This window comes from Panulirus ornatus, chromosome 4 (assembly GCF_036320965.1).
Source record: "Panulirus ornatus isolate Po-2019 chromosome 4, ASM3632096v1, whole genome shotgun sequence".
Classification (NCBI taxonomy): Eukaryota; Metazoa; Arthropoda; class Malacostraca; order Decapoda; family Palinuridae; genus Panulirus; species Panulirus ornatus.
Window position 1 is genome coordinate 7,224,133 of NC_092227.1, and position 15,390 is coordinate 7,239,522.

At 39.2% G+C, this 15,390-nt stretch overlaps 1 protein-coding gene across 3 annotated transcripts in view; it reads right to left on the reverse strand.

Annotated features, from left to right (window-relative positions):
- Window positions 1-15,390, reverse strand: part of ben (bendless) — a 62,054-nt gene that overhangs the window by 4,218 nt on the left and 42,446 nt on the right. For all 3 annotated transcript variants that reach the window (XM_071693234.1, XM_071693241.1, XM_071693224.1), the window contains exons 3-5: window positions 3,794-3,881; window positions 2,859-2,926; window positions 1,961-2,073 (exon numbers count right to left, since the gene is read on the reverse strand). In XM_071693234.1, the coding sequence (XP_071549335.1) occupies window positions 1,961-2,073; window positions 2,859-2,926; window positions 3,794-3,881 (269 nt within the window). The remainder of the gene's footprint in view (window positions 1-1,960; window positions 2,074-2,858; window positions 2,927-3,793; window positions 3,882-15,390) is intronic.

Genomic DNA, 15,390 nt, shown 5'->3' on the forward strand with positions numbered 1-15,390 from the left:
GTGTGATGTCTCCATGGTTGTTTAATTTGTTTATGGATGGGGTTGTTAGGGAGGTGAATGCAAGAATTTTGGAAAGAGGGGCAAGTATGAAGTCTGTTGGGGATGAGAGAGCTTGGGAAGTGAGTCAGTTGTTGTTCGCTGATGATACAGCGCTGGTGGCTGATTCATGTGAGAAACTGCAGAAGCTGGTGACTGAGTTTGGTAAAGTGTGTGAAAGAAGAAAGTTAAGAGTAAATGTGAATAAGAGCAAGGTTATTAGGTACAGTAGGGTTGAGGGTCAAGTCAATTGGGAGGTGAGTTTGAATGGAGAAAAACTGGAGGAAGTGAAGTGTTTTAGATATCTGGGAGTGGATCTGGCAGCGGATGGAACCATGGAAGCGGAAGTGGATCATAGGATGGTGGAGGGGGCAAAAATTCTGGGAGCCTTGAAGAATGTGTGGAAGTCGAGAACATTATCTCGGAAAGCAAAAATGGGTATGTTTGAAGGAATAGTGGTTCCAACAATGTTGTATGGTTGCGAGGCGTGGGCTATGGATAGAGTGGTGCGCAGGAGGATGGATGTGCTGGAAATGAGATGTTTGAGGACAATGTGTGGTGTGAGGTGGTTTGATCGAGTAAGTAACGTAAGGGTAAGAGAGATGTGTGGAAATAAAAAGAGCGTGGTTGAGAGAGCAGAAGAGGGTGTTTTGAAATGGTTTGGGCACATGGAGAGAATGAGTGAGGAAAGATTGACCAAGAGGATATATGTGTCGGAGGTGGAGGGAACGAGGAAAAGAGGGAGACCAAATTAGAGGTGGAAAGATGGAGTGAAAAAGATTTTGTGTGATCGGGGCCTGAACATGCAGGAGGGTGAAAGGAGGGCAAGGAATAGAGTGAATTGGAGCGATGTGGTATACCGGGGTTGACGTGCTGTCAGTGGATTGAATCAGGGCATGTGAAGCGTCTGGGTTAAACCATGGAAAGCTGTGTAGGTATGTGTATGGGGGTGGGTTGGGCCATTTCTTTCGTCTGTTTCCTTGCGCTACCTCGCAAACGCGGGAGACAGCGACAAAGCAAAAAAAAAAAAGAAAAAAAAAAAAAAAAAAGCATCCACTCTATCACAATTTCTCTTCCATACTTCAACATTTCAGCTGTAATCCTATCCACTCACGGTGCCTTTCCTAACCTTCAATCTCATTACTGCCCTTTTTACCTCCGCTCTTGCTACTGCCCCCTGCAACTGTAACTTTTCCTTCTATCCTCTATACTCATACAAGTAAGAACCTCATCTTCTCCCACATTCATCAGTTCTTCAAAATACTCTTTCCAACTTACTTTCACTTCCTCCTTTTGATTCAGCAACTCCTTTTTCCTTACTTCTCATCTTTCTACTTCAAAATCCACTGCTTTACTTTTTCACCTCCTAATATTTTTTCTTATTTTCCTTAAACTTTTCACTAAATTTCAAGATCTTCATCTACTCTTTCTCTGCTCTCCTCTATCAGTTTCTTAACAGTCTGCTTACACATATTCTTCCCTCCTCCTCCTAACCATATGCCTCTTTTACTCTTCCACAGCATCTTATCACATCTGTCCACCATGCATTTCCCTTTATTCTTTTCTCACAATCTTGAATCTGAGAACAGTCATTCTTTAAACATTTTAAGCACCTAATTCATTCGTGACTACATCCCTCCATACATTTGCACTTTCACTGAAACTTTCTGTCACCCTTCTTTCATGCTCCTCCTTGCATTCTTTGATTTGTTTTCTCCCTTGCCAGCACTTTCACCTCTACATTCTTCCTTACACCATAACTCCACTTCTCTCTGATCCTCACCTCCACAAGCATGAATCTCCAAAATTTTATTGGTAAAATTTTGTCATGGAAATGTTGTAGGGAAACTATACACTTAAAAAAAAAAATCTTATAATAAGAAACAACTCTAGAAAAATCTCTATGAAAAATGAAAAATTTTACCTTCCAGAGTTCAGCAACATCATTAGCTAGAGGGTCATCTGGATTGGGTGCTGAGAGAAGCGCTTGAATAGACAGCAACACAGTACGTATCTGCAACGCTGGACTCCACTTGTCTTAAAAATAAAGATATTTAAATGCATACAATAAATGAAATTTATAGCAATTCTATTTGCAATTATTCTCCATTATAAAAAAAATTCATATTACCATGTTGAAATAATAAATTTACTTCAGTAATAAATAAATTTACTCGATACAAAAAATGATACACATTATACTTTTGATCACCTAGTTCGAGCTAATATTACATCTATCTGATGTGGAATACTTGCAAGTATTTCTTGCAACTCTCAAAACTTCCCAGCCATTCCATGTAAAAGTAACACGGCTGCATTCTCCTCCTTCAAACATAAATACCTCTGAGTGAATTATTCTTTTATCTCTAACTACACTTTCCTTTATAAGAAATGTGTCAGGAACACAATCATTCACTAAAAAATATCCTCAACTTATGTCTTGTGCAATTAAAGGAGTACAGTCTTCCATACCACTAGAGTAAGTCTATCTTTACCTCTGCATACCAAGTTGGATCATCACATAACACTAACATCTGCATTCCCATTTCCATATTCATATATAAAATAACCCCAATAAGCCTTTTCTTACTGTCTATTTGTTCCCATTCTAGTCAAATCTATACTATATATCACTATCACTTTGGTGCAATACTTGTAAGCGCAATATTTGCCTCTTTTATATATAACTTCTTTCAAATATCTTACAGCAACAAATGTAGTTCTAAACTTTTCTACATTTTCAAGGAACCCTTCCATTTATTCATCATTCATTATCAAACAATCTAAACAAAAATTTAAAGTATCAACAAGGTTAAACTTACCTTTAAGAATATCAAGACAAATTCTTCCTAATTTATCAATGTTGGGATGGTAAATTTTTGTCATGAACCTGAAAAAGATAATTAGTCTATATTAAGTACGCCATGCTAATGGAGACCAAATATCCATTAACGAGCAACACATGCTTTACTGGGGTAATCCATAATTGCTAAGCTTTCTCAATTCTAAAAATGGGAATTTTAATTTTTTAAAATACACCTTTTCCTTGCTTACATCCCTAAATGCCAACTATTACTGGAATTTTTTTTTAAACTCAACATGGACACTAAGGATACCATACTAAAATGACATATATAAACACGTGTTCTGTAATTTGCATACCTTACACATACCTTTCATTGATTGTGGAGGCCTGTCTCTACTTTAAAAGCTTGCTAAGGGATATTGCTGAACAATACTTATCTAAATATTTGGACTATATGAGGCCATGACTTGCAGGACTTCATAATCAGTGAAATTTGGCTGATTAGGTTTACTTTGTATACATTTATCCTTTGAAGTTTTTGAGTTTTGCAACCAAGAGATCTATAATGTTTCCAATACCTGCTAGCAGTAAATTGAAGTTTCTCACTCCAGATGTTTACGATATTTTCTCTTACTGTACTCATGACACCTCGATCAAATAAGAAATTACTAGAAAAGAGAGAGATGTGGAAGAAAGAGGACTGGTATGAGAGACATGAGGGTAACTTAGTTTGAAGTTTGGCCTATTTCCAGATTGACTGACTTATAGCTCTCTGGCAAAACAAGATGTTCTCAAAATCTTAATGGTTCTGTCTGTCAGCTAAAAAAGATAATGCTTGTCCAAGTCTGAAATGAATGGATTAATTACTGATTGTCAGTGATGCTGTTTATCAAGCCTAAAACACAGGGGAAATATTAAATGGTTGCATCTTAAGTTTAGCAGTTATTTTACCTGACTTTCGGAGCACTCATTGGATACTCTTCCGGCAAGAACAGTTCTAATTTAAACACTCCACCTTCAAATGGCGACCCTTCTGGACCTGAGAATGAAAACACAATCATGTACACTCAACTAAATCAACAATGAACTCGCATTAAATTAGCACAGGTATATCCACGTACACTATCTTACATACTGCAGTCACTTAAGTTAGTTTAATAAAGTAAATAAAATTGCATTTAACCATTTAAAAGATACAAACCTTTTCTCACTTTCAAAACATGGTGGCAAATGGGCTCTAAAAACACAGTTTCAGCAAAGGTAATTCAAGTTATGGAAACTCAACAACTGCATAATATGTTTTATGTACTGAGCTTGTTGGTTTGCCTCCAGCACAATAACCTTACCCTTTCGATGCTCCATGCAATGATTGTGCTGCTTTCAATAACACCAGCCACTCCCCCACCCAACTTATGCAGGTACATAGTGGTGAACATAATATAGAACTAGGATAATGTTCATCAATGTGCACTACCTCGAGAGTTGTACTCCTCTGACTTTCCAGTAGTTATGTAAACATTAGTGAATAACAATAATACAATCTCTGAAAATACTAATGCCAAATTACAAAATTACAGATTCAAATATAGTAGTTGGTTTGAAAATATCAACAATGCAAAAATAACGTATACAGTGTAATTCCCTATTTATACTGCATGGGAAGGGTTTTACGTTTGTTGGAACCCATCTCTTGAACATTCTCGTGTATCATACAACTTCTCAATTTTATGTATGCTGTCTGCTTTAATCATGTCCTCGGTCATTTCATTCCATTCGTCCACCACTTTTATACCCTAAAAATATCTTTTACATCTTTTTTAAAGTGTCTTGCATAATATCATGTTATTTCCTCTGGTTGTTCTGACCCTACATCTGCCAAAGAACTATTCAATGTCTTCCAATGGTCTGTTTTAAAAACTTATAGACAGTAGTGATAAGGCCATTCTTCCCTCTTCCTAGGTGAGCAAATTTAAACCACTAGCCCCTCCTAGTTAACTCAGCTCTCTTAATTCTGGTCCCATCTTTAGTGGCCCCATCTACACCTTTATTAACTTTGTGCTTCTTAAGGCGTACAGACCAAACTTGAAAAGCACAGTCTAGTTCTGACCTTAAACAAAATATGAGCATCTTATTAAATACTTCCTTATCCATGTGTACTAATGCTATTCTAATATTTTACAAACACTCCTATGGTGCAGCAGTTAGCATTCCTGACCATGGCGCATTCACAGGCCGCACAGGGTTGAGTGCATAGGTCCAAATCCTGGTTGTGGCAGGCAGTCTAGTCAACCCAGCTACTCATCCACCCCTAGGGGTTAGTCAATAAAAAGGGTACCTGGCTCAGGCTAGGGTATGAATATATACATGTGTGTATAAGTATATGTCTATGTGCATGTATATGTATGTATATGTTGATATGTGGATGTATGTGTGTGTATGTGCATTTATATATATATTTTTCTTTCTTTTCTTTTAAACTTTGCCATTTTCCCGCGTTAGCGAGGTAGCGTTAAGAACAGAGGACTGGGCCTTTTTTGGAATATCCTCACCTGGCCCCCTCTGTTCCTTCTTTTGGAAAATTAAAAAAAAAAAAAAAAAAAAAAACGAGAGGGGAGGATTTCCAGCCCCCCGCTCCCTCCCCTTTTAGTCGCCTTCTACGACACGCAGGGAATATCTGGGAAGTATTCTTAATCCCCTATCCCCAGGGGATATATATATATATATATATATTTTTTTTTCATACTATTCGCCATTTCCCGCGTTAGCAAGGTAGCGTTAAGAACAGAGGACTGAGCCTTTAAGGAAGTATCCTCACTTGGCCCCCTTCTCTGTTCCTTCTTTTGGAAAATTAAAAACGAGAGGGGAGGATTTCCAGCCCCCCGCTCCCTTCCCTTTTAGTTGCCTTGTACAACACGCAAGGAATACGTGGGAAGTATTCTTTTTTTTTTTTTCCATGTCATGTCATGTATAATGCACCGAAACCACAGCTCCCTTTCCACATCCAGGCCCCACAAAACTTTCCATGCTTTACCCCAGACGCTTCACATGCCCTGGTTCAATCCATTGACAGCACGTCGACCCCGGTATACCACATCATTTCAATTCACTCTATTCCTTGCACGCCTATCACCTTCCTACATGTTTAGGCCCCGATCACTCAAAATCTTTTTCACTCCATCCTTCTACCTCCAATTTGATCTCCCACTTCTCGTTCCTTCTGCCTCTAACACATATATCCTCTTTGTCAATCTTTCCTCACTCATTCTCTCCATGTGACCAAACCATTTCAGTACACCTTCTTCTGCTCTCTAAACCACACTCTTTTTATTACCACACATCTCTCTTACCCTTTCATTACTTACTTGATCAAACCACCTCACTACACATATTGTCCTCAAACATCTCATTTCCAAACACATCCACCCTCCTTCACACAACTCTATCTATAGCCCACGCCTCGCAACCATATAACATGTTGGAACCACGCTGGAACCACGCTGGAACCATTATTCCTTCAAACATACCCATTTTTGCTTTCTGAGATAATGTTCTCACCTTCCAAACATTTTTCAATGCTCCCAGAACTTTCACCCCCTACCCTACCCTGTGACTCACTTCTACTTCCATGGTTCCATCTGCTGCCAAATCCACTTGATTAGAGCCTCAGCTGCCCATGTCATTTCAGCTAATATGAAAAAAAAATAGTTTGTGTGCTAATATCCTAATATGGGATGCTAAAAACATGTTAAGAATGATGTCAACTCTCAAGTCTTTCTGGCACACACATCCTGCTAAATAATACTCATATTAAGGCTTTCTTTCACTTTGTCCCTTCCTCATTACATTAACTCTGCACAGCTTGAATTTCATCAACCATGTATCGAAACAACTTAAGAGTATGTTAAGGTTCTGTTGTAAGTAGACACAATCTTCTTCACTTTTCATTTCCCTCATGATGTTTGTATCATCTGTAACCATGTTCAGGTTGGAGTCATTAACATACATCAACAAGAGTAAAGGTCGACAAACAGAACCCTGTGGCACTAAGCTGGTTACCTTAACCCATTTGGAGAAGGCCTCTCTGACAGGCATCCTTTGTTCCCTTCCACCGAGATAAACCTTCAGTCCTTCAAAGGAGTTTTCCCCTTATTCCTGTCTGGTAATCCTACTTTTTAATCAGCCTCCCATGCAGTTCAGTGTCAAATGCTTTCTAGCATTCCAGATAAAAACAATCAATCCAATCTTCCTGCTTGTCTACGACAGAGCTCTCTCTCTCAAAGAAATCTAAGTGGTTTCTTAAAACATGAACTCCTTTCCTAAAAACAGTGCTGTCTCTTACTTTGGTAATTTCTCCTTTGCAGAGAGTATTCCATTTTCTTTCTAATTCCCTTTCGTTCCTTAATGCTCAAGACACCACCCATCACAAAACTACAATTAATTGTTTCAACATATCCCAAGACCCTTCATGCCCATGATGCAACTTCTATAAAGAAAACACCAAGGCCTGCTATTTACAGAGAACATTATTAAAATTCATGAAAGACTGAGAATGACCAGATGACTGTGAAGGAATCCAGGAAGTTCTTCACCATCAGGGATGCCATTATGGTCATAGGAGAGTGGTGGAAGCTTTACCCTCCGGTCATTCATGGATTCCAGGGTTCTGGTGTTGACACTGAAGTACCAGGAACACATGCAAACATGGAGGCAATGGCAAAAAAGTCAGCTTTGATGAAGTTTCAAAGTGTGTGCGAAAAGAGGAAGCTGAGAGTAAATCTATCTATCTCTGATGCCCGTTCTCTCTGGAAACACCTCAAAGGGGAAGCCACACCAAAGTCATTCCATAACAAGTGAACTCCAGTGCCACTTCTTTGCCTTCACTGCCTCACCCTTTAACAGGCCACTGGTTGTGGGCAACTCTATCCTAGTATTTTCAGAGGCTCCTACCTTATGATGTAACTGAATACTTCTCCCTAATGTGTCGAACAAATGTTCCAACACGCTACTTCTAAAGGTAAATACATGTAACGTCCGTAGGTTTAGCAATGTAAAGGACAGGTTAGTTGGAGTTGTGAGTCTGAATGGAGAAATATAGAGGAAGTGAGTCATAAGGAGAGTGAGGCGGAGAAGGTTCTGGTAACAATGAAGAATGTGTGGAAATTGAGTTCATAATCTGGAAGGGCAATAATGGTACGTTTGAAGGCATAACAGTCCCAAATATATCACATTGTTGTACAGCATGGGCTATAAATGAAGATGTGCAGAAGCGGATGGACGTGATGGAAGTGAAATGTTTAAGGACAATATATGGTGAAAATGGTTTGAGTAGATAATAAAAGGGTAAGAAAAACGAACGGTAATATAAAAAAAAAAAAAAAGTGTGGTTAAGAGAGCTGAAGAGAGTGCTGAAATGGTTTGGACATATGGAGAGAATGAGTGAGGGAAGGCTGATAATGAGGATACATGTGTCAGAAGGGGAGGGAACATGGAGATGGAACGATGGAGTGAAAAACATTTTGAGAGATCGGAGCTTGAACATGTAGGAGAGTGAAAGGCGTGCATGGGATACAGTGAATAGAAATGATGTGGTATACAAGGGTCAATGTGCTGTCAATGGACAGAACCAGTGCATGTGAAAGACCTGCAGAGGGGAAACCATGGAAAGGTCTGTTGGGTATGGTTGTGGACAAGGGGCAGTGGGATTGGTGCATTACACATGAAAGCTAGAGAATGAATGTAAGCAAATGTGGCCTTTCTTCATTTGTTCCTGATGATACATTGCTTATATGGGACATGACAATCAAGTGTGAAAGAAAAACAAAGAAAATACCGTAACTTACATGCACTAAACATCATTTACAAGAATTAAGGAAAACAATCTTATTTTCATCAAAAATATAAGCTCTAATACAAGCAAAACTATTTCTTTTATTATCACCATAATAACTGGCAAATAAACCTGGCTTCCTGCCATGACAACACAATTACACAGAAAATTATGGGTGACTGTGATGCATGATATTTTTTCCAGTTGTGTTGTTAGGTTTCTTGAGTGACATCTATGAATATGAGATAGAATCAGACATCAAGTGGGAATTCAAATGTGGGTAGGTGCCATTAAACCTCATATAAGGCACGGAACAGTCCAGGATGATACTTCAATTGTGATTCAGAGCATTGTAAGGGCTAAACACCAAGATTTGGACACATTATATCATATGTAATAGGCACCAGGATTCATTACAAAGGTCACAAGAGGTGCAAATACATATAGAACTTTCACTGTGCTGATCCATTTAGTGTGTTTCATGAAACACTTTTCTTTCTTTTTAAGCTTTTTTAAAGAAAAAACTATCAAAATCCATCAAACACTTCAAATGTCCCATCTAAAATCATGCAAAACGCATAGGTCTCCTCTTCAGTTTGAGAAGTAAGCTCATCCAACAAGAAGAGCATGATCAGAGTTCTGCGAATCAATGCCTTGAGTCACTAGCTCTGGGCACTCTCCCCATATTCAGCCAAGCATGGAGGATTTATTTTTCATATTTTTGCTTATTCTGTATGAAAAAGACCCATAATGTATGGAAAATGGCATGCAGATGTCAGTGTTGGTAATGTGGGCAAGCATTAAGGAAATGAAACAGTTTGGATGGGAATATTCAGGTTATACGTTTGGGTGTGACTAGTACCCTTATTTTACCATGTTTTTACTGCAGCATGGTGGGATTATTCCTCATAAGTCTGCTTACTTTTCTGTGTGTAAGGGATTCACATGTCTGGAAAATAGCATGCAGGTCTTAGTGTTGGTAAAGAGGGTAAGAATTTAAGGAAGTGCAACAGTTTAGATATGAAAAATGCTTGATATAAGGCATCTCCTAGCTGCTTGCTTAGCTGATGAAAAATGGTATGGTATAGCACTACGACAATCAGCTCTCTGTGTGCCAGCTCAGGGTGCTTTCCCGAGGGCCATATTTCCCACAGCATGATGGGTATAGTCATCTATTTTTGCCTACTTTTGTTTGCACAAGACAAAATGTCTGGAAAATGGCATGCAGGTGTTAGTATTGGAAAATGTGGGCAAGCATTACAGAAAACAGCTAGTACTCACGTCTTATCATGTTTTCAGCAGCATGGTGGGTTTATTTCATGTATTTCTGCCTACTTTTCTGTGTGGAAGAGATCCATGATGTCTGGAAAATGGCATGCAGGTGTTAGTGTTGGTTATGTGGGTAAGCATTTAAGGAAAAGCAAAAGTTTAGATGTGAAAAATGCAGTTTGTTAGGCATACAGACAGTGATTAAGTATGCATCAATCTCTTATTGTCCTAGCTGTGCGTTCAGCCAATGAAAAAACTATTCAGTAAAGCATCGAGCCAATCAGAAACTTGGGCTGTAAGTTGAACATTCTCCACACAGCCATGTCTGTTGCAGCATGGTGGCTTCATTCTTTACTATCAATGCCTATTTTTGTTTGTGCAAGACACCTACGATGTCTAGAGAAAGTCCTGCAGGAAATAGTGATGGTTGTGTTGCCAAGCAGTCAAGAGAGAGTCAGTTTGCATATGAAATGGCAGATGATAAGGAACACAGATTTTGGTGAGCATCAGCTTAATGTCAGCCAAGTCTATTTCCATGGAGGATGAGCCTCAGAATAGCATACCCTCACAGCAGCTCCACCTACCCTATTACCTTCTCAAGCATCATTTAGTGCCATTTTCACATGTAGTTCTTTGACCAGGTATGTGTCCCCAGCACTATTAGAGGTCCATCTGTATCATACTAAATGGCACTTTATAGTCATATATCATATACAGGTAGTGTGTGGGTAGCATGTCAGTGGTGCCATAGATAGTCACAATGGCTGATGCACAACTTAGTACATCCGTCTTCTGCCATGGTTGCACTGACATCAAGACCCCAATGAAAACAAGCAAAACATCATTCCCTGGAAGCAATGATGAGGAACCACAATTTGTTGAATCAAGAAATAAATCAGATTAAGGAGGAATATGAACATTCTGGAAGCCCTTAGTAAGACTATCCAAGTGAAGGATGCAAGGAGAAAGATGCTGGCAAGCACATGAAGAGTGCTGCTTTGCAAGGGAGGGAGCAGAGTGGGTCTGGTACAATAAAGCATGGCTGCAATGAAACTGATGCCTTCATGTGGTTTAATGTTCAATACTACCTCAAGTGTGGCTGCTTTTGAGAGACATTATTTTGGAATATACTGCTGCTGTAGGTGTGGATGAAAATGCACAAGAATTTGCATTTTCTTTTGGTGTACTTTGTAGGAGGCATAATTAATTGGACACAAAAATAGTAAAACTAATCTTTTTTTTTTTTTTTTTAGTGAATGACAGTACACAGGCAAAAGATGCTTAATCAAAGGCCATATTGGCTGAAAGAAATGAAGCGTGTGAAAAGTTAATCAAGGATACACTGGTGTTTCTAGACCTGGCTCTTCAGGTTATAGGAAGAGAGATGGGAGGAAGAGAATTCAACAGCTTTGCTGTTTGAGAAAGGAAAAATGTATCATAAAGGTCAATCCTCAAGAGGCAGGCCTCCACAAGGAAACTGTGGGAAGCAGTAACCAAAAGTGTAACTCAGGCCCAAGCCTTGGGAGGTGGAGACACATACAGATGGCACACAAGAACAGTGGCCAAAATAACATCTAAAGAACACAGACAAGGCAGCAACATCACAGCATACAGAAAGGGATGCTTCAAGACAGATGATGCCTATAAAATAAAAAAGATGGAAGGCTTTTGAGTACACTCAGGTGGAGGAAAAACAGTACTCAATACCAAAGCAAATGAAACAGTTGTAGACATGAAATAGCTGCTCTTAATGAAAATAATTATGGCACTTACACAATATCCCCAACTTTTGGGAAACAGATATAGCGATGCTAATTGTGAGAGGTTTCCAGGACTGGGTGGAAGATATGGCTAAGCCAAAAGTTTATGTTGTTACAGGGTTGAACTATGGTGTTTAGAAACTGAGCAGAGGAATAAGAGACTTTTTGATAGTGACATACAAAAGAATTTGCATTCTAGCACTGTTAAATTTAACCAGGTTACTGCTTCCCCACTGAAATGCAGCACAGGTCCAAAATGAGATAGGGAATATGTTCAATACAAGCACAAGAATGAGTATTAGCCAATGGATGGGAGAGAAAGTGAGATGAAGTTGAACCTTCAGCATGAGAGTAAATGGAATTTGAAGTAAAGATTGTAATTCACTGAGAAAAGAGAACAGGCAATAGGACATAACCTAAAGGAATACCAATGTTGACACACTGGGAAGGGGAAGTCACTCCATCAAAACTACTGCAATGGAATGGCCAAGGAAGAAACTATGCTGAGGGAAAGCTTGGAGTTTAGAAAGCACAGACTTATGCCACACCCTATCATATGCTTTGGAGATGGTGAAAGCTACAACTCAAGTTACATCAAAATCCCTATGACAGGAGAAACAAGTGAAGCATGAAGAAAATCCTCAGTAAACCAAACCCGCAAAATCCACACTGGTAATCATAACAGAGCAAATGGGATTCAAAGTGTTTTAGAAAGTTAGTGCTGAGAAAAGCTTCAGACTTTGGTGTGGGAGCAATGGGATGATAGTTGGAGGTATTAGAGTGGTTTCCTTTCTTAGGGATAGGCTGCACTACGACATGTTTCCAAGATGGAGGACATGTCTGAGTTTTAGGCAAAGGCTTAAAATAGGCAGGCAAGGATCACAACTACCTCAAACACACTCTTCTTAAGAACTATGGGAGGTATGCCATTTGGGTCCTATGCATCGTCCACCTTGAACTTGGAGAGTACTTGGAAGACCCTGCATGGGAAGAATATAGGATATAGCATACATTCAGTGAGAGGAGATGGGAGCTGAGAAAAACAAAGTAACAAAAGGAGCAGTTTTATCTGTTGGAGAGTTAGCTTCAGAGTGATTATGCTGGAAGAGAAGAGAAACTGAATGAAAGAAGTTATTAGAGATCTGTCAGTAGAAGACAAGTCAGCATATCTTCTTTTAATCAATGAAGGAGTGCTAGACTTTACAAAGAAAAAGTGCAGTGATTCAAAGCAGAAATAAATACAAAGGGGATTTTAGAGGCAGGAAAAAGTTTCACAGCCCAGTACACTCTGTTTCTGATGCAAAAGGCACCAAAGCAGGTGTAGTCAAACCCTAATTAGGGATAAAATGATTCAGTAGATGGGATGAAAGATTCCATCTCAGCCAAGCTAATCTCCATGGTGCATTTACCATTCCAAAATGAATCCTGGCCAGAGAAGCGAAGCAATACTGATACCAAGGAAACTTGGTAAAATAAAGCCATGCAGGACTTGACAACTGAGCTTTCTCTCACTCTCTCTCTTTTCTATAGAGGGTGGGTATGCCAAATCATAAGAGGTAGAAATTAGAATGTTATCAGAGAACCCTGAGACAGAAATGGTGAAATTACAGTGAGTAGGTTCATGAATAAAAAGATATGTGCTGAAAGAGTACTCATGTTTGATCATCTATTCTAGATCATTCAAACAGGAATATGAAAAGGCCTCAGTTCCACCAGGATCATCCTAATGAAAGCCTTGTACAGTATACTGAAATCCTCTGCACAAAATATTTCAGCAACTGGATGTAATAAAAGCAATGTTTCATGGCAGGAAGTTAAATACTGTTTTATATAGTTTGAGGAATTTGGAAGAAATATATAAAACATAACAGCAGAGTTATACAAGGCAGAAAATTTTGAGCCAAACAGCTCAGGTAGGAGACAAGGTCCACAAACTTGTGCAACCTGAGTTTCTGGTATTACAGCAGGTGCAATAGCACCCTTGAAGATAGATTGACGAGATGAAAGTAATACCTGGTCGTGGAGAGGATGAGCAGCCTTGGACAATTGGATCCGAGAGAGATATCAAAGAAAGAAGTGGAGAGGTGATGTTCTACAGTGGGACAGTTAAATCTATGACAGCAACTTTTGCATATTTGAGGAGAGTAAGCTAACACTGATAGCTGTGTCCAAAAGAGTGGCACTGGTCCCAGTCACTTTATGTTGGTTAAGGGGCCTCTGAAAACCATCCAGCCCATCTTGATTGGTGGTGCCATTCCAATCTCGCACCCGACATTCTGAAAGTTATATTATCATGATGTTTTTGAAAAAAAAGTTCGAAAAACTGGAATTGTTTGTTGTCGTGTTAAAGATGGACAGGATGTGAGTTTGTGCATTAGGTGTTCTCAAACTACATGAGGTAAAAAGGTGCAACAAGCAGTCATCTAGACTACGGTGGAGTATGAGATAAACAGCAAAGTGCTGGCTCACTGTACAGCCATCCTATCAAAGAGATACACTGGAAATCAAACAGCAACATACTGTTGGGTCCCAATAAGGCTACTGGTGATAGTGAAGGAGATCAGGTACTTAGTGGTGTTAGTGGTATGAGCTGATATGCATACAGTGATTCAAAGACAAAATCCTGATGTAAGCCTTTCATATAATTAAGGAGGCATGAACAATGTCACTCATGGACTTCAAACAAAATGTTAATAAATTTTACTCTTAACTGCATCTATAGTACTGCTTTCAACTACTCTAATTGGTAAATCATTCCATATGTTAACAATCCTGCAGAAGAAAATGACTTCACCTTATTAGAAGTAACACATCTGCCCATCAGTTTGTATCCATTACTCTGAGAGAAATCAGCCAAACTGAGCTTTCAGTTAATTGTTAAATCAAGTTTATCACAGCCTCTGATAATTTTGAATACCCGTACTAGATTATCTCTCAGCCATTTCTTTTCTAAGCTAAATACTTCCAAGTCATTTAGCTGGCAATCACAGGATTTGCTCCTCAGGCCAGATATCAGCTTCATAGGTCCCTGCTATAGTTCCTCCATTCTGTCTAAGTCTTATTTGAAGCAGGGTAGCCAAAACAAGGTGGAAACACACCAATGAATTATAAAAAATGAGGATCATTTTCCTTGACAAATTCATGAGCCTGCCTATGAATCCAAGAATCATGGTTTTTCTAAGTATTTCTCACATACATTCTTCAAAGCAAACACCTGATCCACACATCCTCTACCACTTCTGAAACCACACTGTTCTTCCCCAATCTGATGCTCTGTACATGCCTTCACCCTCTCAATCAATATCCTCCCATATAATTTCCCAAGAATACTCAACAAACTTATACCTCTGTAATTTAAAGCAACTGGGGTAAATCATGGAAAGGTCTGTGGGGCCTGGATGTGGATTATTATCATATATCATACTTAGTCGCTGTCTTCCGCATTAGCAAGGTAATGCAAGGAAACAGACAAAAGAATGGCCCAACCCACCCACATACACATGTATATTAATACACGCCCACACACGCACATATGCATACCAATACATTTCAACGTATACATACATATACATAAACAGACACATACATATATACACATTCAAACTTGCTGCCTTCATCCATTCCTGATGCCACCCCACCACACATGAAATGGCACCCCCCTCCCCCTGCGCGAAGTAGCGCTAGGAAAAGAC